We start from the raw sequence: 25,592 nt of genomic DNA, 5'->3' as shown, positions 1-25,592 counted from the left end.
GCTGGCAGTACAACAAATTACATCTTGGAGATTAACCGAAATGTCAATCCCCTGGATATCAAGGTTGCGCAGACTTGAGACCGCAAGGCAAATGTAAGCAGCTGATTGACGGGCCTGAAAACTACAATGATAAAATTGATTTTGATTACCCTTACAGCCTATACAAAATATTTCTGTTTAGTGATGTGGTTGATGAGGCACGCTCCTGCAAAGTCCAAGTGTTTGCAGGAGCGGTGAAGTCCAGACATTTGGATACAGCGAAAGATACCCTGAACCAAATTTATGCTAAATACTTGAGAGCAATGTCCATTTATAGGTCTGTGTTTTAGCATATGTAATAGTGACACTTAATGCCTTAATCTTAAGAGCACATGGCATTCCGTTTTATGATTAACTGCAGCTTATTATTACAACACTACAGCAAATCATACTGAAACTATCCAAATAGATAGCTGATGTACTGTAAAATACAGATTTGGTGACAAATTACAGGATTAACACAATGGGTGTGGGACACAGTGGGCTGACAGAGGAGCTTCAAAGCCCTTTACAGTTTATTCTGCAAGACTCTGAACTCCATTGCAAACATTTCCCAGAGGTGTTTTTCAAGGAGATCTGGATCATTTTCATGCTAAAACCCATTCACTGACCCCTTTGCGCCATGCATGGAAGCATCTCCATTGTGTGCCTCGGCTCCCCCGTCTCTGTATCCCACAGTGCTTTTCAGCCAACACTCCTCTTAACAAAATCACATCCACACTTACCTTCCAGCGAGGTAAACAGTCGTTGGGCTTCCAGTAGCCTCCTGGGGCTATGCTAGGCTCTCCCTCCAGAAAGGATCTCTCCACCTCCTCCAAAGATACCTCACTCATATTCACCTCCAACCTGCCCTCTGTGTGTGTCGGGGGGGAAGAAAGAGAGAGGTAGAGGAAAAAGGAGACAGATTGTATGAGCCAGAAATAGCCACGAGAAAAAGGAAAAGCCAGAAAGAGAGCAAGAGAGAGCCATGACGGGCATGTGAATAAGAGAGAATAGAGAGAAACGGAGGGGTGAAGATTAAAAGGAATAAAATGAGGAATATGTTGATGGCAATAGAAGGAGGAGAGGAAATTGAGGGAGGAGGGAAAAAAAAGAATAACGCTCGTCAAAGCCTTTAACAGTGGCGCAATCTGGGGCACAAATGGCTTGTTTAAGCTGTTCTGTGCCATTACAACATATTTGCATGCACCATTAATCAAAGCTGAAATCAAACACACGTTCTCAACTGTTCAGCTTCTCATTATCAGAGCAAATACGCACACAAGCGTATTAAAGTTCACTTAAGGGAACATTTTTCAAGGCCAAGAAAAGCTGAGAAAGTATAACAACCATTTCTAGTCACAGAGAGGCCCATCGAGGAGATGGAGTCATATAAAAGGTCCCATGTAAATGTAATACGCATGTTCAGGTTCATACTGTCTATGAGAAAAGGTTTTCATGCTTTTAAGTAAAACAAAAAAACATTTTTCTCTATTTTTTAAAATATTTTTTTCTCTATAAACTATCCATTACTCCATCACCTTGCGGGTTATCAGACCGCCACTGATACCTTCCGTATCAGCTAATGTCTCTTTAAGACCCCACTGCCAAAAAAAAAGTACAGTCTGTGCCGATTGGTCAGCTCAATGGGCTGAGAAGGCACCGCAACCGTTATTTCCCGTCAGCTCTGACAGCATTTCGCCGCCACGGCCACCCTAGGAGCTTGCTGAGGGAGATGACTGTATAGTTGCGACGTCACAACCTTTACGGAAAGTCCTGACGCATGTATATGGCCCCTAAACTTGCTTTATAATAAATAAATAAAAAAGACACTTTTTTACACTATGTGACCTTTAAAGACATAATTTGAATCCAGACATTAATAGTGCACTTACTCATGGAGAGCATCCTCTCGGGGCAGACCTGAGAGGGGAGGTAGGTGAAGTCCTCAGGGAGGTACGTGGTGGGAGGAGCATCACTCTCACTCATGTTGAAGTCATAAGAATAATCTGCATTCCACACACATAAAACATCATCACCACCAGCCACAGCTTAAAGCAGACTTTATCTTTATCCCTGTTTCTATGCTCTTGTATCTTATTGTTCATCAAGCTAAGTGCTCTAAACACTTGAGTGAGTCACAGTAAACCTGGAGGTGATTCAAGGACAACAACTCTCTCGCTTTTTATTTATCAAACCAGGGCGGCAACTGTGTTTATGTCCACGTAACTCAGCGTTCAAAATACATGCGCATGTATAAAGGTGTACATTATTACCTGTGCCATTGACACTGTATGCCCCCCTCACCACCTGCTCCAGAACCTGAGCCCCGATGTTCTTCACGTTTTCTCTGATCTGGATCCCTCTGGCTTGGACCATGAACACATACTCATTCACTGTAGACAGAGGAGGGGGGAGGACAGAGAGTTTAGCGGTGTTATTCTTGGACACATGAAAGTCACATTAGTAAAAAATGAGGTAAAGCAGAAAGGGTAAACAGCTCGAAAACAATACCTCCTTAGGCTTATCAGCGTATGATAGTGCATACATGAATACAGCTATTTATAAAAGATAAATAAAAGAAGCAGACATCGTTATCTTCTGAACTCATGATCAACATTTCCTCCTTTCATCCCTCCTCCTGGTGTAAGAAACAATCTTGAACAATGTTCATGTTTGCCATGCTTTTCTTTTGACCAGAAAACCCAATTATGGGCCTTGGTGACATAGTGAGGGGACTTTCCCACCGAAAATGAGGAGCTTTCATTCCAACCAAGACAAGACAATGACAGACTATGGTGATGGGGAAGTAAGTTGCAACTCAAACTAATTTAAGTGCTTAATATTCATGCGAAATGACTTGTTGGTCGACTATTTTTTTTTTTGTTGCACTGCACAGACAGCATGGAGTCCTGCAAAGAGGAAGCGCTGAATGTTTCATCCTGCCCTTCTGTCTATCTGCAAAGTACCATAATACGCATCAGAAGTGTGTAATGTTTCCAATGCACACATCAAAATGTGACCTGCAACATCAACCTGCAATCATGCACAAGACCTGAATACATCCGCATATCATATTTAAAACATTTTATCACAGCTGTTCAGTGTATTGTCAGCTACATGCCCTGAGTAAGACCACAATTAGGGGTTAATGGTGCAAACGAGGAGCGGTGCATGGCAACAAAGATAGGGCAAGGGTCTAACTGGGAGAAACCGCTGGTCCTAGCTAACCCCGTTCTCACGCCTACACCTCAAATGCAGGCTTGCATGAGCATGTGCACGTAAAAGAGGCTGTGGCTTCCACATTCTCTAGAACTGTGACTCACACAAATGTCTGATGTCAAAATGTCACAGGAGGCAAAGCAAAAAAAGACGATTTATCACAAACTCCTGGAATAACTTCTCAGAAACAATGACTACAACTCCTGTTTCTTTATTTGGCGCAGCATGCCAGCACAATACTGCCAAAGTGATGGATCTGTGCCTCAGTGAATCTGTATCCAACTGCACAATCTCTGGCCGTTAATCCAATCGGTATCTATCTTAAAGCAATCCCAATATGATCCACACCCTTCTGCGCCTGCACGTAGATGTGTGTCTGTGTGTGTGCATGCTCCGGCGCGCGTGCATCACTACTGCTGAGCTAGAAATATACAGGATGTGATTTGTCATTAGTAATTGTATTACAGTTTCCATCACATTCATCTTGTTTTGTACAAACTGCCGGGCTTGCAGGACTAGAGACTAGCGGCTAAGCGGTAACTGAAATCAATGTTCTCATTTTACCCCTCAGACACGCAAACATCACAGTGCAGCCGAAGCATATTTGCAAAGGATAATAACAATAATAACGGAAAAGGAAAATAAGAAACACAGACTACTGTAGATCCTGTTCAGCCTAAATGGCGCACATGCAGAAGCGGATCAACAGACACACACATCCTGTGTGCACAGCTCTAACGCTCACACTTTCCCTGATGCCCTTGTGAGGCGCCATATGATGGAAAAATGCTAAGAGGCTTCTGGAGTGTGATCCAGTCCTGCAGGCACCGACATATTTTGACATATTGGTTATCTCCTCATCACGTCTGCCAAACATATTGAGATCTATGCATCTCACTACCAGGACAAGTCACGGCTACAGATCTGCTTTACACATATGCACAGCACCACACTGACCTGCTTCATCGCCTGCAGAGCAAAGCAAACTACATACTGGTACTATATGCAAAATATCGTACTCATAAAACATTTTTTAAAAATGTTCATAAAGTCAGTTGCTTTGTTCTAACAAGTCTTCGAGCGCAGAGATGAGGAATGCAAACGCTTGCTGTACAACAAAGCGGCGTGCATACAATCCTCTCTGTAAATGTGCACTCTGGAGAGCAGGGTGATGGTTAGTGCTGAGGTATTCAAGACTACAAACTGTGACAAATGCAATTAAACATGAGAGACCTTGAGTTTGGAGGAGGCTCGTGTGGTAGGCTGCAACACAAGGCCATTAGCGACCGGCTGGACATGTAAACAAGGGGGCGCGCACACACGCATGCTCACTCACACACACACACACACACACACACACATACACACACACACCACATTCTGATGCAGCACTGGTAAGGAGCATGGCATTCCTGCATAACTATTTGATACATATGTCCCCCCCCCCACACACACACACACACACTGCTTCTCATCCTATCACAAACCCCCCACTGGAACCCGTCAAGCATGACATGAGACCTTGAACAACCTTGTCCTGTATAGCTCTCACAGAACGAGCTGGTCTGCGTGCCAAACCCGGCCCACCTCTCTCATTTCCCTCTCTCCCCCCTTTCCACTTATCCGTCCTTCCCTCTATCTCCCCTCTTCATCTCCCTTCGCTGCCGTCTCCGTGTGATGTGGTTTGTATCAGTTGCTGTCAAGTCAGTTTGTTCCTATCGTTTAAGTAAACAATCAAAATGATGGATTGCAGGCCTTCGATTCCAGCCACAGGGCCCTGCATCCGGATTGTACAGTAACTGAGGTTAATAGAAAAAGAAGAAAAAAAAAAAGGCAACAAACAAGCAAAAAAAGGAAATGCACACACGGCCCCGCACACACAACCACCCACCCCTATTCTGCTTTTCCTCTGAAAGGCAGTTAACTCTACATTGATAGCTCAGCAGTGGGAGGTGATCGGTCCCGTTCTGGTAGCTCCCTGATAAGAGCTGAAAGGCTGTTTTTTCTCCCAGAAGAAATGGCTTCTGCATGCACACAGACACACACACACACACACAGTGATACACCATACATTCACTCATAGCTTTCAGCGTTTAAAGCTGTCACTTGCAGAAAGGGTCATTTTTACTGCCACCATGTATCAGTGACACGCACAGAACCACACATGCATAAAGATACCCAGGAAGTAGGGCACTATGGGTGCAGATGCATCACTCCTCTGCGAATGCTGCTGAATGTGTTAAAATGTCGGCGCAGAAGCTGAATTAATGACACCATCACTAGTGTAACACTCTGAACTGGCAATAGATGATTTAGCGGACCGTTTCAACACGCTGTTGGAAAGTAAATGGCCAGTTACTCAAAGCATTAGCACTAAATCTCTCACAATTAACTGGAACAACCACTCTAATTTGAGCGTATTGATTTACTGGAGGATTGACATGAGATGGAGATTGGAGATGATCTTTTTTGAACCGTTACTGGACCTGATCCGAAGGGGCCGGTGTGTTACCTCCTCTGACCTTCTGCAAGTGATGCCGAGAAAACCTGAGGCCGTGTTCAATCGATACAAACACACGGCTGCCCTCTCAGTCGATACGCACACACACACACACACGCATACAAGCACATACAAGTCACACATTTTAGTAATAAACAGTTTCGAGAGTTAAATATAAAACCTTCCATTATCTGACATTTAAATCTCACCAGCATGAACCCTTTATTTTTCATCACTGTTTAAATAAACAGTTTTTTTGGTGACTGTCTGTGCAAACAGTTTTTCTTCTGTACCAGTTCATTTCGTCACTTGTACCCTGTTTGTCAATCACCACCAAAACCCACTGGAACCACAGCTCGCACATGTATGCACGCACAAACCACTCGTGACTCATTTTTATTCCAATCCAGTATTTTTGAAGGTTATTATTGAGTCTTTCAGAGTCAGGCAATGATCCCTACTGGGTGCCTGAATTCATTGAGTATTTAAACAAAAATAACAAATAAATAAAATCAATCCTTATAGGAATCCTTCTACTCTTGGAGAGAATAGTTCAAGAGTAACTTGACAAGATGTACGGCTGGTTTTCTGAGGAAATCAATACCGTCTTTGGTAGGTTCCTCAGATGTGTGCCGTGGCAAAAAACACAGGGGCAGTACCACATCTGGAAGCGTGCTCAGCTCCGGTATTTATAAATATTTGAGTTTCTGAGGAGATGCCATTTCCATGATGAACATTGGCAGTTAAGTTATTTTAAAATTGACAAGGAGAGAACAAAGTCCATCAAACAGAGTCTTGCACTTATCTCATCTTGCATTCCTTCATGGGCAAAAACTATACAAAAAAAACCTCTACTTTCGAAGGTGGAATGTGTCACTTCCATTTTCCACTCTTTCCGTGTGTTTAGTCACTCAATCTTATCTGTATCTTTATTTATCCCTCCCTCTCCTTCCTCTTTTCTTGCCACCTCCTCCCCACCCTCCCCCCCACCGCTGCTGTTGTCATGGGTAACTTAAGCTTATGTAACCAGCGATGTGTAACGCTTTCCCGAGGGGCCATTCTGCGCAAACCTCAAGAGACACATAGATGCAAAGACATGAAGTCGCTGTATCAATTTTGGGTTTAACGAAAAAAACAAACAAACAAAAAAAAAAAAGAGTACACATCAGGCGAGGACGATAAGTCAAGATTATTGCCCCCTCACCCCCCTTCCTCTAACGACAGTTGTTTTAACTGAGAAGGCCATAACAATCATGGGTCAAACACCATTTCCTCCTATTCCCTGTGATTTTAATTTGTCTTCTCAAGAAATTATTCACTGTGTTAATACCGTGGAATAACAAATGTTTTTGCAAGATACTGTCATCATTTATCGTGAGATAATGACTGCATAAGATCCATTAGAGTGTTATAATGTGCATACATCTCTGTGTGGTCAGTTTAGTGAGTTTCAAGTCAAACTTTTAATTAACTTTTGCCATTTGAATGTTTCACACATTGATTTGTCTTGACGGTATTCACATATCATATTACACTGCTGTAAGGTTTAGGCTTGACAGCAGTATTATTATATAGCTCTTGTTTCCACATGGACTTTTTAGAGTGAGACACTTGTGAGGAGGAACTGGCTGGTTTGTTTGTTATGCAATGTATGCCAGTCTGTGACGGATATAATAACAGTGTGAGCAGCTAAAAATCCTTTAATTGTTAATTCTGCATAGGGACAGAATGACGCTAAGTCTTGCATACAGTGATCAACTTCGAGCCAGATGTGTTTCTTTTCAGCAGGCTACAACATCTCGCTGGCCTACTTAGCCACTACTACCCACATTTTGTTTGAATGGAAAGGCCTGATAAAGTATTCACATGAACACATAGCACTATAGTACAGTCTGATGCATCCATCAATAAATCATACTCCTTGATCTGACATTTTTTAAATCAGTTGCTATGCTTGTCAAGATGCCACACATGCACGCTGGCATGGCCCTCCTGATCTTATGAACTGTGGGCTGTAAAAACATATTTGAACCGTTGTCCATTAAGGGCCGTGGTTATATATGAAATTTAGGTTGTGTTTGTTATTTTTGGCAGAGAAATAAAATAAACTGAAAAATCAAGCAAATCATCATATTTTTATGCATACCAGTCAGAAAATGTTTGTTATTTTGCTTGATGAACTGTTTATATAATAAAGGAACCATCAAAATTGCTATTAATCATTCCTTTGTGCAATTGGGATCATTTAGGAATCAATTGTGATTTAAGCTCCAATCAGCATCCAAATGTAATCAAAAATGTAGATTTTTTTTCTGGTGTTCTGTGCCGATGACAAAAGGCTTGTGTGTTTGCTGCTTGTTCCATAATCTACATGCGTTTGTTAGTTCCCCCGAAACAACCATCCATTAATTCCACACCCGTTTCATTCGCATGGTGCATCTATGACCTGTTCTTTTAACACTGTACGTCTCTCTTCCTCTGTTTGTCATGCGATACACGCAATCAGTGAACGGGAAGCTGACACTCACAACAGCCAAGTTGTCAACTCCTGGATATGGTCTGCAGTTCACAACAGGAAAGAACACAAAGTGGATTTAAGAGCAGAGATGGAGGATGTATTAGTATTGACGTACTCAAACTGAACGAGGGGAGCCATGTGTGGACTATCCGACTAAATACATATACATGGATAAAAATGTATATGTTTTATTGTGTGAATCTGTTTTCTGCTTGTTAACTTACAGAACAAGGCGAAATAAACACAAGCAGTCATGGATGCTGATGGGGACAGTATTAATCCAGTCCTAGTTATGGTCACAAGGCTCTTGGTCATAAGTGGATCATGAGACTTCCTCCAAACCACACAGATGCACTGCACACGGGCCGCACACAGGGCCTTTCGCACCACACCCTGACTGTGTCTGTGTGTGTTAGACCACTACAATGACAGGAAGAGCCATCAGGACTGCATTAACCAGAACCCCTCGTCACGTGCGCAGGATCTCAACAAAAAAGTTCCCAAGAGCCTCGATCTTCCATTGGTCTGGAGCGCATAAACAGATTGGCTGGCTGACAGACAGGAGACGGAGAAAGTAAGAGTGCATAGCAGCCAAAAACAAACCCTCAAAAGACAAGATTCTCAGAGCAGATGTCTCTTTGACGGGCTGAGTACTCTTCATTCACCACAACAGAAATGACGTCAGCACTTACCACAGTCTCTGGCATCCTGCCCACTTCCTGAGAGCATCCGAACCACTTGTGCTCCCCATCCCCCTATTTCTGCGCATCCTCTTGGCCGGCAAGATGTCATTCACTCAGTCAAAAGTCATCCGTCTCCCAAAAATTGTTCTTCTGTGCCTCTTCCACCACTCTGTAACCAGGTCAAAACGTCTGCCCTCATGACCCATAAAATCACATTTCTATTTTATCCTCTATTTTTTATGTGTTAAATTCCTGTGTGTGACTTGCAACATCAGGTAACAGTCAGAGCACATCCTGTATTTCAACATAGAAGAAGACTAAACAAATCACCTGTGTGCTCCAAATTTGAGAAATGTAGGAACTCCCCCAAACTCCTACATACTGTTAGCTGCTACTCATCACCATGCTGCTTTTTGTTGCGCACATGCAGATGCAATATGCATGACATACGGTGCTACGCAAGGGTGGGATTTCAGGTATTAGCATGATGGCACTACCTGAGGTCACACTTTTCAACTCTTCCACTGTCAGAGGTCAGGATGAGCCTGCAGGAGTCACAGCAATGGAAGTCCAGGGTAAAAGTGAGGGTTGTTATGTCACAAAATAGTGATGGGGACCAAACTATACTGGCATATCAGTAAAAATTTGAGTAAGACAACACAAAATGATGCATTTCACATAAGACTGTGACTAACGACTTTTTTAAGCATCCATTAATCAGCAGATTATTTTTACGATTAATCTTTTTGAATTGTTACAACTTCCTAGAGCCCAAATGAATTCTACAAATGACATTTTTTTCCCCAACCAAAAGCCCAAAACAAAAAAGAGAAGCAGCTCCCATTGGTTTGGACTTTCCAGATCTTTTACACACAGGAACCCATATAAAACACTGAAGAAAAGAAAAAAATAAATAAAAGCACAACAGGGCTTCTTTAAGTATGTACAATTCTAACAGTGACAATTCTATTTACACTGATTGAGAGAGACAAAAGAGTCAGGTTAATATAACCCGGCAGGCTACACTTGTAATTTTAAACTCAGCATGGCAGATGCCAGGTGTTCTAGTATGCCAACAGACATGACACAGCGTTGAAAGCTTACCACATGTCTAAAATTACTAAAACCATGACTACCCCTGAAAAGTTACACCTGTTGATGTTGTACGTTCCATGTAAATAGAGCATACGTGAAAGTAATGAATAGTCCGTATAGCTTAAAGAATGTACTTCAGCTCAATTGTATAACAATGAATATCGTGAAAGAGCAGTGCAAGTGAACAGGAAAGGGTGAAAACAGGGGCAAATACTTCCCTCCTCGATGTCAACAGTTACTATAATTGATTCATATATTCTAGCTGTCTGTCTGGATACTTTCTCTCGAAAGAAATAAAAAGGTACAGGGCCTGACTACTGTTTTCTTACCTATTTACTATTTTCAGTATGTACTGTTGATGTCAAACCCAGCCTCCTCACAGACACTTCCTTTTTTGCTAAGCTATTAGCTTTAAAGCTGTTGTGAACTGCCCTGGTTAATCAGTGAAGCCAAGCGATAGATGAACCTCCAGACAGAAGAAACAGCTGTTGTCTATGCTGAGAAATGCAGAGGTGTACACTGAGGAGTGTTGACGTATGTGCCTAAATACCAAAGATAAAAGATAAGGAGTGGCGCTGATAACACATGGACATGGGTCATAATTGAACTGGGAAATGACATGTAATGGAAAATGTCCTGCGGGGGATAAAACATGTCTCTAGTGATAGGTGGTGTCTCTCTGAAATAACAGATCACACTTAGACACAGCATACACCAACACATGCCAGCAGGGACAGCATGGGGGCTAGTTTGAGGTCATCTTTGGTCTTGCACTGTTCACTGTGCCCCTCCATCTGCTCTGCTGTCCTGAGTGTGTGTGTGTGTGTGTGTGTGTGTGTGTGTGTGTGTGTGTGTGTGTGTGTGTGTGTGTGTGTGTGTGTGTGTGTGTGTGTGTGTGTGCGTGCGTGCGAGCGAGCACATGGCTGCCTGTTTGTGTGCATGTGTGACCCTCCCCTGAGTCACTGCGTCAGCTGAGCCACTACATGGCAGAGAAACACAGGGACCAGACGCAGTGAGGAGATTTACATAAATGACACAGTGGTGCCAGGACCCCTTGTTTTCAGTCTGCAGAGAGCAAATACTGGAAAAAGGATCTGATGAAGGGAGAGAGCCAGGGAGTTAAAGACAGACAGATTGCGTGTACTGGAACCTGACGGATACTTGAATTTTGGGGCCGATACTGATAATTGGGAGCAGAAATTTCAATGTCAACCAATTTACTAATATTTTCTTAAGCGATCCCTCAAATGTGGTTATCAAAAACAAAAGATATGTAACGAGGCAGGATATCTTACAGTTTACGGTCTAAAATGACCACAGACACAGTAAACGAGTGTTGGTGTTTACACTACTAGGACAGGGCCTTTTTCAGACTGGGTCAGGCCAGGGCTACCAGCTAAAATGCTAACTTCGATGGATATCTCTGCAACACAATACACACATGTTGGTATCTCAAAGCTGTTATTTCTGTTGATAATTTTAGCTATTTGTGGATGTTTTCAACTAAAACCCTTTACATACTGCACCTTTAAATCTAAATGTTATAATTATCCCAAACATCTTTGTCCACATCTAATTTTGGGCATATCGCAACATACACAGCGATACGCCTAGTGCATACGCAGTAAAGGAGAATTTTGACGCTATTCAAGTGGGGTAAGCAATAGGAGGAAGACAGCGAGAGTTGAGGAACAACTACGATTTACTACGTGAGAAGTTGCAGAAGGATAAAGTTCCTCAATTTGGCAACAAGTTTCAAAGAAATCAGCTGATAGATATCAGTGTGGTTGTAAAAAAGCAGAACATTATTGAAACTGAAGCGCTAATATGGGTGATATCAGGGTGTCTTCTGCAACAAGAGCGCAGCGTCCACAGATGATGAGCAATGAGGATCGAGGTTTTGGATTGTATCCAGCGTGCTGGGTGGTTTTTCAGTGGCTCTTGGATGCTGTGTTAAGTATGCCTCCATGTGTTGATAACTCTTCCTAATCTTCCCCTCCGTATCTGCTGCTGCTCCCCCTGCCCATTGGATTGCATTCCTCCTGTGAACTGTAACTGCAGGTTGAATCGGCCTTTAACTCAACTCCTGCCAAATGCAACTACACTGCAAGTCATTAAAGCAACTCAAGATCCATTTCAGCGTTCCTACCTCCACATGCCCTCTCTGCTTCCTGTCTCACCGCAACTCTTCTGTCTGTTTCCTGCCTAAGCACGCTTAGGCCAGTCCCATTCCTCTTTACGCAATCTCTGATTTCAAAACGATGTTTATCACTTTATTAATACACTTAGTGCATGTGTCATCCTATTGATACCAGCTAACCCACGTGTACTGTCTGTCCCAATACTGGGACTTACAGTAAGTGAGACAGTTGTGGTGTCTGAAGGCCGGTGAGCAGTAATTCATTCCCAAAGTACCCCCGCCATTTCCCTCTGCCAGCCCACTTCCGTCTGCTTTTATATTTGGCAGCTGTCCAGAACATTCTTGTGTTATTGCAGTGGCTCAGTGTACAGGGTGCAAAGAGGACAAAGAAAGACAGGTACACATATGCACAGATATACCTGAAATAACTCCTCAAACACACACACACAATACTGTCTCTGCCTATTTGCTCCTTATCACTCCATTCTCCACATTCCCCTCCCAGCAGAAAGATGAGGTCTCTTCACAGCTGGAGGTTACTCCTGTTGACTGAACAAATGGGCCAGAGCAGGCAGCTAGAATACCAAGCTGCCACAGTAGCAACATACACTTGAATAAGATGTGGGGGGGGTTGTCACACACATGCCCTTCCCAACGGATTTCCACATCTAATTCTCTGCAACAAACTATTTGGCTTCCATTATTCCACTAATGCAGTAATTACACAGGGCATTGTGGTTTGTGTACACGCCCAAAATCACTGGCAAGCACTAGGTAAACTGGCTAATCACACCATCGCTAAATTAAAACGTTATTCTGCTTAACTTGGAAAAAGGTAAGTGCATGGTAAGTTGAGAGGAAAGCGTTACTGTACCAGTGCTACACATATGACAAATATCTTGATGTAGTCATTTGAAAACATTAAGACATTGTGCGGGCTTGGTAGCTGCAGTTAATATTTCATGAGAAAGGCCGAATTTGTTGCTCTAATGCACTGAGGGTTGTGTAAACAACTCAAAGCGTTGCTAAATTGATTAATGAATTTCAGATTTCAGCTACAAACCAATTAATTTCTGCCAACAAGAATCCAGGTCATGACACCAATTCTGTTGATGCTACATCGCTAAAAACATATTTTACAGGAAAGGCTGAGGAATTAAACTGAGCCTTGCAGGCAAGAAAGGAGGTGACAGCAGTGAGACTTTAAACATGGACTGGTTGATGCAGTTGAGGAACAGTGGATGAATTTATAAGAGGACAGTCTTTTGTTATGACAGCTCTACCTGAAGATCCAATAAATGGTGTCTGGTCTGGCCACCTATTCATCTTACTGCTAATCTTCGAGGCCAACCAAAGCATAACAAAAGCAGCTGGTAATTAGCATTTGGTGAAATTGTGCCATTATCACACAGGGCATGTAAATCAGCTCTGGCCACCGCTGTGCTTTGTTAATCAACTAAGCTGCCCTCCTGAGGTTTTATTAGAGGAGCCTCCTAATGAAGCTCCTGTGTAGGCTCTCTGCTGACTGTTTGCGTTTGCTGCTGAGGTGTTGATCTGGCTACCTGGAAACGAGGCAGGCGGATGTAAGAAAAAGCAGAAAAATAATCTTTATATGTAAAGGCCTAGCACTTGATTTGAGTGCTTTACAGTAGCAAAAAAAATCTAATAAAATTACAATGAATAAAAGAACTGATATAACAGTAAGAATAATCAAAGGGGGCACTATAAGACACAGAATATTAAAAGAATTCATCCCATCATGGTTGTGTTCAGACTAATAATTCACCAGGGTCCAGAGCTCTGAGTCCTCCACTCCAACAAGTTCACTGATGGACACTGAGCATACAGTCTGATATCAAAAAGCAGTACAACAGATTATGCAGCCTCCTTGGTATGTCAATATGGCCCCATAATGGGTGTAGTGAGAATTCCTAGAGAGGGCCAGCAAAAAGACACTGCACAAAAAAGGAAAGACTCTGGCTAAACTTTCGCTGTACAAAGTGCAACTTCACCTGGCAACACACTAAACTGGCCAGTCTATTAAGTGCAAACTCACAGTGTGGGTGTGGCTTGTAGAGTATGGTTAAATGCTACTTAACTCGCAAGCATCAAGACAAGCATCATGGTGCTGCTGTGCCTCCTGCACGGAATGTAACTTCCTGGAGAAAGATAGATGATTGTCGAGTCTCATTCCAAGATGGTTAAACACTGACGCTTTGGATTGGCAACTAGGGACACCAACCCAAAGAGCCAGTATTTCAGAGATTGGATTGAACTGGGGACTCAATAATCAGCTATGTTTCTCCAGGAAGTTGCATTTTGTTTCCTTGATGGTTTGTATTGCTTCATCACACCAGCATGTGTAGCAACACATCCACACCGGTGTGTTTTTTTAGTCTAAAAAACCACCTAAAGGTTTGTAATATATTCATTGGTAAAGAGATAATATTCAATTAGAAAAAATAAATCATTATAAATATCTAGCAAGATGATCTGTCATGAAGATTCAAATTACTTTGCAATTTGTTTTATGTGACTCAGGAATTTTCCAAGAACAATTATTTTCAGGTACTCAACAAATTGTTCCTAGGTTTCCAGAAATATAGGAATCAAGTTCAGAGCCAAACAGCTGGAAAGGCTGAATAACTACGGTCCAACAGGCCAACGCCTGTCTAACAGATATTCAAGTTTTTGTCCACTGGGTTCAAATACACAGTTTTTAAAGTTGGTCTTAAAAGCAATAATGATAAGCACATGCATTTATTGAAAAATATGGCCAATACAGTTCCCTTCCTGATGCAGTTCTGATGTAAACGATGGGGGACAAACTCCAGAGTCAAGCAGGTATTTCCAGTTCCAGTCTTTTTCGTAGGAAATTCTCCCTTTGTGTTAACATACCTCCTCCTTGATTTTTAATATTGTTTGAGGTGCTGGGAAGCAGTGATATTTCAATGACTGTAGCAAGGTGATTAATTTAGCAGGGATTAGAAGGATAATCTATTTTATTTCCCACCCCTGGGGAATACAATACCTGGCTGTGGGCACAACTCATGGGTCCACTGCTCTGCTACTTTATACAGAGTATTTAAAAAGTGGCTCAAATGTATAGTGTATTTTATTGTAAATAATTACATACATATCATGTATGGGAAAAAAAACAGGGGTCTGTGCATTCATTAAAAGACTTAAAATGGGTTAACAGATGCAGTCATCCCAAAAATGATCCCTACCATTACCAGTGCTCCACTCGTCATCAAGTTGCATCAACATTTGTGTTTGGATTATACCCTCTCACCCTTATCACACGTCACAGTTTGACTACCCTCAAACGCATGACCAAAGTAACCATGGTAACAGTCTCAATAACAAAAGGAGGCCCAGACCTGGTCAACAAAGGCTGGGATACTCCTCAGGATGATTGGGTTACATAAATGATTAGTGCCTCTTCACGAGACCTTCAGTCTGCCGCTAAAAGGACTCATGACTCTCCATCTAAACATAGGCACAGCCCCACTCTACCCTCCACCCTCCACCTATACTGCACCCAGCTCCACTGTCCATCTGTCTATGGTCAAATATCCAGACTACAGGGATTGAACATGAGTCATCTTACAGACAACAGTATAATACAGAGGACTAGAGTTACTTTGTGTGCATAGGGATGACCTCTGGTTGCTATGTTGTTCTACTGGCAGGCCAATGTACGTCACTTGCCGTTATCTGTAACAGGAAAAGGAATTTAGCTTGAGGAAAGTTAAAAGTTCAATTCAAGCCCAAGTTTGATAAAACAAATAGATGTATTTTTTCTACTTTATTATCATATTTTGCTAAATGTTTCCTTGTAAACTACAATAGGAATGGCTTCTTTCCTGTGCTTAGGATTAATTCAACTGAGAAGAGTTAGAGTAGTATGCCTGGATTGTACCAAATTTTTTAGATTCATCTCAACATTTAGAAGATTTAAAGACCCTTTTCCATGGTTTATATCAACATAGGACAATATCTGGAAACACCTTCAATGATGTTAAAGACCTCTGTGACCAGATGCACCTGAATTACTGTGTACGCAAGTTCTTGAATTTACCATATGAGTGTTGCAATGTCATTGAATGGGAAGGCCATCTCATTTATCAATCATACCATAATTTATCATTGTAAATAAAACAACAAAGCTGGGTGAAACTCTGTTAAACAGACCCTGCCCTCTATAGCATAAAGGAAGGATTATCCTCATATAAGTTCACAGGGTTTCTCTTTGACTTGGTTCAACTATTTGTGAATGTGATTACCTGTCCTATAAACCCAACAGTCATCATTTTTGCTGGTTTACACCCAAATAAATACTGCTTGCAACAACAGAACCGTCTTCTTGGAACTGATCTACGGTTCATCTGTGTATAGCATGTTATCACAATCTCGATCAGATCAAGTCTCTTTTTTCGTGCTATTGAATATGATACAATATGGAGGTCTGGAAAAGCACTTGTTCAACCAAAAACAAAACCTAAACTACGAATACAGTAGAATTAAATTCTTCATATACAGTAAGCAAATGTTCACAATATGATAACCACCAGTTTTCATACCTCGGTTTCTCATCACCTGCAATCACAGTGAAAAGACTGAGACTGTACAGTGCCACCGCCAAAATAGTTATGGAATCTTTTTCCTTTCCAGTGTGGTGTCCTCCTGTATCGTAGTAAACCATATTTGGAGTGTGCAGTGGTTGTGTGTGTGCGTGTGTGTGTGAGCATGTATGCGTGTGTGATAGTGGGTCGGGTATCACACGGTCAATGAAAGGCTTTAAGAGGATTGCTCCTGCCTCTGACTGACTCACAAGGTGCAATGAACTGCCACTCTATTGATGTTTAACTAAATTCCTTTGTTAATAGAGTATTTAGAGTCACATGTCCTTTGGACTGTACAGGGACGTAACAGACTACCACTAGAGGCAGATTTACGGGTGCAAAAGGTCTAGGAAGAAAAAGAAAACACAGTTATGCCATGTTTATCTAAGTTATGGGGCAAGTGTTGTTTTGACCCGTCACAGGTAGAGTACAAGAAAAACTTGGCATTGTCTAAAGGCATTTATGCTGATTGTAACGACTTTTACTGAAGGGTCCCTTTGAAAGTGCACAGTTGTCCCAGACAAAGAGAGAGTCCATGGCTCTGTCCCAAATGACTGTAATGACTGTATCCTTGGGGATTAGTTGTCACCCCAGTCATCATGGGAACAGGAGTGGCATGTTTCTTTGGTTGCCGTGACAATAAAAAGGAGTCAGTCCTGGTCGGGAACAAGCCCTCAGGGAACCATGGTAACTGCAGTGAAAATGTCAAACGCCAGACCTTAAGTACTCCAGCCGGAGGTATTTGATTGAACTGCTGTGCTACCGGCAATCCGTGCTTTCCTTTCATTCTGATTTTATAGCTTTCTGTTTATGTTAAAATTTTTAATAGCTGAGGAACTTTACAGAGGTTAAATAGAGAAAGTGCATAATTTATCACTATCAACTTGTTTATTCACAATGGAATCTATCTGAGGCAGCTTGGCACCAAGTTAATATTTCACCCCGGCTATCCCTAGCCTCTGGAAATTAGACTTAAGAGGCTGGCTGGGCTGAGATAAATGGATGGATCAATTAGGCAGCAGAAGGAGGTTGCGAGGTAGGGTGGGGGTAGTATTACAGTGAGTCTTGATGTCGAGAGATGGATGGCTTTGAGAGTGCCAGAGAAGCTGTACTGCATTAATACAAGTGAGGCATCAGCACAGAAGCAGCACAACTGCGAAGCACACATGGCCACAGACACACACGCCAGTACATAGCCTACCATATATACATCCTCAGTAGGACACACTCACAAACCACTGCTTTGCACAAAGACACACACACACCATTTTTTTACCACAACCAGTGGTTTTGTGCCTGAATCGGCTGTTTATGAGCATTATGGTAACCACCAACAATGTTACAAATTTGAATGCCTGTAAACTTGTGAAGAAGACAAACTTTACAAGACTTTGGAGCAGCAGTTTAACTACAGCTAGTTTTGTGTTTAAGTCACCAGTTTACACCAGTGGTGTAAATAATATAGCGCAAGTGTTGTGTTGTTCATTTATCAAAAAAGTGCAGATTTAGCTAATCCTTGCAGCATGATGAACAAATGTTCCGTGTGCAGGAAGTTGAACTCTGTGTCTTCCATCTCACTAAAGTTAATGGGTTACTCCCATTAACTAAATCCGGGTGATCAGCCATCATCTGAACAATGCTGTCACAAACACATTGCAATCCATCTAAAATTTAGCTTCATGTAAACATTTTCATTTCCTTTTAATGCAAAGCGCCAAACTGCCTGGTACCAAGATAATCTATCTGATCTTCGCAAGGGCCAGTTTTTACCCAAATTAGAATTCAAATGTTCCTGGGGAAAGGCAAGTCACGCATTGTCAGCAGGAAGTGGCTGTACAAACAAACTGACATACATGTACGTGAATGGACAATCATGTTTGTGCACACTGGCACACACACACACACACACACATACACACAGCCTGGTGGGTGCGACCAGAGGAAATGTAAAAAACTCTCTGGGTAAACAGCTTTCACTGAACACTGTAGAGAGACTAGCATGCCCAGTAGCAGCGAGGGAGGGGGGGGATATAGTGCCATTAGTGTGGAGAGTGCACAGAGTGATAGCACAGAAGTGGCCTATGATATCTCATCCTTGAGAATGATGACAGTGCACAAGGCGAGCACAAATCATAAACATGGTCCTGCTGCTAGTCTCACACACGACGATGTCATGATATTTTGACCATGACAATGACCATATATATTGATTATGTATCACATCTGCAACTACAAAATCCAATAACCCTCTGGTGGCAAAAAAATGTACTCTTTCACCCAAAAATCAGCAGCCATACCCAACCGCGTTAAGAAGAGTTTTGTGGACGGCTGCGATGAACCAGTGTGTTCCAAATACACAATAAGACACACACACACACACACACACACACGACACCATGAACTGACATGACGTCACTTAAATGTCAACTGGCCATAAACTGTCAAAAGGCTGAAGTGTCAGAAAGCAAAACAGGGTCAAAACTAAAATGACTTTAGGAAAGCAAGGATAAACCTCCGCCTCATGCAAACGCATCGCTCTGCTGGAGCATACCAAGAGGGCTGTATCAAATCAAACTGTGACATGAATTACTTTTCCCCACAACACCTGAGCTGGCTGGTATGAGGCATATTTCACCATGTTATGCAAAACGCATTTAGTCTAGATGAAGCAGATAATTGTGGTGACAGCAAGTTGTTAAAGCTGAGAGAGATGGATTATGCAACAATTGCAACACTGTTTAAGTAAATAACAAATTTGTCAGTGGTTTTCTATTTTGTTGTATTCGATTTAACGACACACAAGCACACAACACATTTTACCGACAGAGGACACACTGAGATGATCTCTATTTACGATGGCAGGCACATTCTCATAAGCCTGAAAATAAGGGCCTGAGAAAATTGCACTGGGCAGCAGAGGGTATGTTTATGATTGGTAATTGTCAGTATCTTGTATGCTGATAAAGCAGACCTACTTGAAGGCATGACACCTGCAGACCTGCAATTATTTCCTGGCTGTAAGTGCAGGAAGTGTGTTTATCTGCTTTGGCTATTATTTGCTTAGGGTCTATGTATTTACAGACAGCCTGTGCCATAAAAGCATCTCTCGGGAAACTATGACAGCTAGATGAGGCATGTGTCAGAGTCTTCCACTGAAGAGGTTACATCAAAGCTGATTGTGTTGTCACCAACCACGTAAGAACAGTTTACTCTCAAGGGCCGTGGGCAAATTTTTGTTGTAACTTGTCGAGTCAAGGTGCTAACTCCGTCTAAGCCTTTTCCTTACTCCACCTTTACATTACACGGTTACTCTAACGCTCCTTTAAAACCCTGGTTGTTCCCCCTCATTCCTTGCCAATTATACGTGTCTGTATTGCTTCACACTGTGAAGCAACCTGAAGGACGTAGTGGAGCACAGGCTGTCAGTGGGCCACACCTTGAGATAAATCTGGTACGCAATAAAATACACACGACGATAAAATAAAGTAATACAGCCAGATATGCTCAAGTATGTACTTGCAAACACACAGTCGCTCAGGTGGGAGCATGAGCCGGGCCTCTGAAGACAAAGGGAAGCACCTGTCTTCCTTGCTCTCCCAGGATGTGGAGGTGTGTGAGTGTGTGCATCTGTGTTCGAAATCTATAAATACAGCCTTGTGTCTTCCCCTAGCTTTCGCTCCGGTGGGATCCTCTCATGTTTTAATTAAATAAACTGCTGCAATCAGGCCCAGCTGTGCCCTGCATTCCCAGCCCGCATCAGTCAGCAGCCATGCTCGGGGGCAACACAGGGGCTGGGGTGTCAGTGCATGAGTACATGGAGACAGAGGAAACAAGAGAGAGACCGAGGAAGACGGGATGGCAGAGAGAGAGAGAGAGAAATGGACTAAGCTGCGAAACTGGGGCATTCAGCGCTGAAGCCACCTGGGTATCATAGGAAGCCCTGCTCAGGTGTTCTGGATGGGTTCCCCGATGTGCAAACCAGCAGAAGGAAAGCAGCTCCGCTCATCTCTTTCATCCTCTCCATGTCCCCTCCTTCCTCCTCCATTTTCAATCCATCTTTTCCTTCTTTCTCCTCTGAATTATTCTGCCAACTCTTTGCCAAGTTCCCTCCTATATGATCCCTTTACGTGATCTGTTCACCCTCAAAGCGTGGCTGCCATTTTACGATGATACAGTGAACACAACTGCGGCCAGGACTCCCCTTCTAATGCTACAGGGGATGCCAGATTGGGGCGCATTGTATGCTTAAAGATAATCATGGCAAAAGTAAAACACTATGGGAGAATGTAGCAGTAGAGAAATGATGTGAACTGCCATCTCTGAAGCCCACCCTGACAAGCAGACAAACAGGCACAGGGCAGATTTTCAGACATGCAGTTTGATAGTTAAAGTTACTGACTGGAAGTAATATTGATGTATGGGAAATAGCTCAGGCGACAGCATGTGGAGGATGCCCTGGCGGGACTCCAGTCAGATCAGAATAAACAGTAGCTGACAAATAGAGTCCCACCAATGCATCCACGCCAGAACACAGTGTCTGATTTATCCCTCAATCTTCTCTGCATCATCAAAGTATTATCCTCTGTTGAATAGATCTGTGATACAGACAGGTGTGAGAGGAGACTCTACACTAAAGACGTTGTATTCTGTTGGGGACGGTTGAATCTAATGCTAATGCTGCGCTGTGGTTTAAAATGGTTTTGCCCACTGGCTGCATTTGCTGCCGTTTATTTCTGTTTGACACGCTGTGTCTCTAACCACAAGATCTGAAAACCGCAGCTAATGACCATGCATCAATATCACTACCATTAAGTTAATCGTGCCTCCCTGTGTCAAAAAAAAAATTAAAACATGGAAATATTCCTTTAAAGCACGATCTCCCCAACCCCCACCTGATCTGCCTGCTGCTACAGCTCCACCAGGCACCCAGAGTGTAAAAGACTAAACTGCAGCTTTTAGTAACAGCAGCAGAAGCTGCCTAGCTGCTGGTTACCATCTATAATTAATGGACTGGTGCTGCTGGTCCATGTTCCATTTCAGAACAAAACCCCCAGTAAACCACTTGGCCATTACAGACCTACAACACTCAAAGCCCCAGGAGGATGGGATATGGCCAAGAACAGCTCTCAGTCAGTTACCAAACAGCATCAGTACTTGAGTTGAGAAAATAGTGAACGAGTGAATGATGGATTATTTTTGTCCCGCCGGTTGCTCAGTGATTTATTTGTTTATTAGTTTCACATTTAGAGGAATCATTGCTAACCGTTACTGGGATTTACACCGGCTATTCCTGTCAGTAATGTGTCCTCCATATGAGAATTGATCCAGTTATTGATTAAGTTGTCCACAGCAGGTAAAAAGCGTGAATGGATCGATTCCCATTTTGACGAGTAAGAAGGACCAGTTCTCTCTTTGGTGTGTTAGAAAGCTACGCTTGTGTGACATGAAGACGTATTCACTAACTCCACTCCAGAGACGACAGGCTCTGACTTTTGGCAGTGAAAAGCCATCAGCTAGGAGTGTCAATCGTAAAATCGTCTTTGGACTTTCTTTTACCGTAAACTGCATCATTGGTCTGTTGTTGTATGTTGATACGAATTGGCGATTCGGGGCCCTCGGGGGGCTGCATTATTTTTTGGGGCAGCTACTGTATTACAATGTTTCCAGGAAGCCCAAAATCTCCACTCACGCTTGTTCAGCAAACGCAACAGGATCTGCAGCCGACGGTGACAGTAAATAAGGAAAATTCCCAGGAGTTTTAACTACACCTTGTGTTTCTTCGAAAAGTAACCTCTGCTGGAAATTTAAGAAGAAAGGGCCACCAATTCATTGCTGCTCATCTGCACGCTCAGTGGAAAGTTAGAACAGAGCTGTAAGAGTTACGCACAGAGATAAACTCTGCCCGTTTAGCCGCAATAAGGTGACTGATCTCTGGAAACTCCAGGGGTGATTGTCATGACCAAAATAGCAAGCATGCTTCGCCTCTGTGTTTCTAGGCTGATAAGATATGTGCAGCCGTGGCCCGAGCCGCAGGGCCTTTCAAGAAAAGGATGGGTGAAACCACAGATAGTGAGGAAGAGAATTAAAGAGTGACAGGAAGAAAAGAAAGAAAAAAAAGAGAGAGAGAAGTGAGGGGATGATGAGACACATTAATGAATTAATGATAGGACAGATTCCGGACATGTGATATCACACAGCTGCATGTGACTTACGGGCAGCTAATGATGTCAGGGATGACTTGTCCGGCACTGATCTCTACACTCAGGTTAACTTCACAAATGGAATTTACGCCTTTGAATCCACGACTCACTGGCTGACCATTGCCCCGTCAAGGAGTAAAAAGTCAGACAGGGTGAGGATCATGAGCTACACATGGGTCATCCTTCCCTATCCTATGGACGCCACTAATGAAGCCAAAATCGATGCCAAAATATCATATTTGGCCCGTGGCGCCAGCCACTGTAAGCATCATAATCATAGTTGTTAGGGCCTACAAACACCAGCATGATTACAGTAGCCATGATGCTCATCAGTAGCACTGTTATTATCATGGCCAGGTACATGAATATTAAAGGATTGAGTCCCTGCATCCAGCTGAGTCTCATCATCGACTGGGAGTGATCGAGGCTCAGCCGAGGCGCATGGCCCCTTCTTCGCCAGTCTACTCTCCCAAAGGGAAGTCGAGCTGTCACAAATGACCTAACAGCCCATACGAACAACCTCGCCTCATTCAAATATGTGACCATTTTCTTTGAAATATATCATCGGCTCAGTTTCACTTACCGATTCCGGGGGCGGAGTAGATGAAGTACAATGCGGAGGTGGACAGTGAAAAGAGGAATATAAGCCCAAGGAATGACCTTCTCCGGAACCGCAAATGTGTCGGCATCATACAGGCAGCAAAAAAAAGCACACACAGGCACGTTTACGTTATCTACAACGACGAAAGACCAGGTCCCCGATGCGTCCAGATGCCAGAGCCGGCGGTCCGCGGACAGCCTGGGGGTAGGGTAGGGGAGGGGGGTTTCGGTGAGCCGAGTAGGTTGGCCGGTCTGCGGCAGCGGTGAGGAGCTAGGCGACGAGGAAGTCAGTGTATTTCCGCGGCAGGTCTGGCACAGGAGAGGTCCTCCAGTGTTCAATCAAGACATTCAAATCTCCATTCCTGAGGAAGATGGTTTCGGCTTGTTAGCTGAGAGTGTGTCCGAGGTCGAAACTGCCGGCAAACGGTAGCGTAGTTTAACCTGGCCTAGGTTGTTGGGTTTTTTTGTTCCCTTTCCTTTCCTTTTCTCAGCGACAGACCATCCTTTGGCTCACACGCTACGTCGCTGATGGTGTTTGGCCGCTCCTGCGCTGCTTTCGCCCGCCTTGACTTGCCTACTAGCCCTATGAATGGGGCAGCCCCTCCGCAAAATGAGCAATACCTACAGTGGGCGTTAACAGCAGCCGACAAAACAAGAGCGCGCTCACTCGACGTTCGTCAAACGGAACCTGGCAACCGAACAGAGTGGCAGCGACGCAGCAGCCGCCGTCAACCGTCGAGCGACGTCTTCACACCGTTATGGCATATGGCATTATCAAAAGCTAGCTGTTTATCGTTAGCTCAGCAGGACTCTCATTACATTATCATTTATGACCATGCAGTCAGGGCACCACCTCATGTGTCCGCACTTTTCACTCTCCAGCAGATTGCAGCCCGCACATTGGACATGTCTTTTCTTAATTAGCTTAATAATTAGCTGATATGAGCCTGGATCCCATCACCTTTCGATTGTAATCTTTTTTGTTTGTTTGAAAACAGTTAGGCCTGCAAGAAAGAAAAAAAAAACACTAAACTAATAGCTTTCATTTTAATTGGCTTTACACAGGGTTTATTGCAGGTATTCTGTATTTAACTGTATTCATTTTATTGTGTGTTTTTACATATCACCCATCTATAAATCCTGCAAGCCACAATACACAGCCACTCACTTCTTGTAGATAATGGAATCTAGTACTTTTATCCAACATTTATTCCTTTGCATTATGCAACTCAAAATTAGTTTGGGGTATTTGCATAGTTAAGTGTTTCACTTGGTTATTTATTCTGTGACATGTCTCAATGTTTATGTTTTAAAACACATTTCATTTGACTTTTATTGCATATCCATGCACACACATATATGGACCCATACTCCAATGTCCCTGACAGTAGTGTATTTGTATGTATCTACAGAACACTTTGTATGTTTCTTTTTTTACACACATATTTATCACCTACTTATTTATAGTTATGTGCATTTTTTTCTTATCTTTGTTCAGCATCGTAGTCCTTGTGATTGTATGCCTATTTCAGTGTACCTGTGAATTACATTCAGACCAGCTATCTTGTTACTTTAACACGGATGTTGAAAATACTGATATCACTATTGTCTGACATTTAATGCAATATGTTCCAGACAACAAAGCACCAAGTGTATTTTTTCAAAGAACTTATTATTTGTTTATCAATTTATGTAGGTTAGTGTTTTGAGTGTTGCATAAAGGGACTACAGTTATATTGTTTTTCTTAAGCCTTGAAATAAACCATGTACCTTCTAAGAGGTAAAACGTAATATGACAGATATAATCCAGCTGTACTGTTACTGCATAATTTGTATTTACTTGATCATTTTCATTTTCTTCTTCTCTGTTCCTCCACCCCATTTTTTTTGGAGGCAAAGATTTTGTACTTTTTTCTTTTACATTCATTTGATAACTTTAGTTACTCATTGGAGATTACATTCTCCATCAGACGCAAAGCAGCAAAAAT

The 25,592-nt window shown here is 42.7% G+C and overlaps 1 protein-coding gene across 1 annotated transcript in view; it reads right to left on the bottom strand.

Annotated features, from left to right (window-relative positions):
* The window catches only part of b4galt5 (UDP-Gal:betaGlcNAc beta 1,4- galactosyltransferase, polypeptide 5), a 35,496-nt gene extending 10,155 nt beyond the window's left edge, over positions 1 to 25,341 (bottom strand). Inside the window, exons 1-4 of the mRNA XM_037102732.1 lie at positions 23,588 to 25,341; positions 2,295 to 2,414; positions 1,914 to 2,027; positions 765 to 892 (exon numbers count right to left, since the gene is read on the bottom strand). Of these exons, the coding sequence (XP_036958627.1) occupies positions 765 to 892; positions 1,914 to 2,027; positions 2,295 to 2,414; positions 23,588 to 23,696 (471 nt within the window). The 5' untranslated portion in view covers positions 23,697 to 25,341. The remainder of the gene's footprint in view (positions 1 to 764; positions 893 to 1,913; positions 2,028 to 2,294; positions 2,415 to 23,587) is intronic.
* Positions 25,342 to 25,592: the final 251 nt, after the last annotated feature.

Source organism: Acanthopagrus latus, chromosome 7 (genome assembly GCF_904848185.1).
Source record: "Acanthopagrus latus isolate v.2019 chromosome 7, fAcaLat1.1, whole genome shotgun sequence".
Taxonomy (NCBI): domain Eukaryota; kingdom Metazoa; phylum Chordata; class Actinopteri; order Spariformes; family Sparidae; genus Acanthopagrus; species Acanthopagrus latus.
Note: the sequence above shows the minus strand (reverse complement) of the source record. Positions and strands in the feature narration are given on the sequence as shown.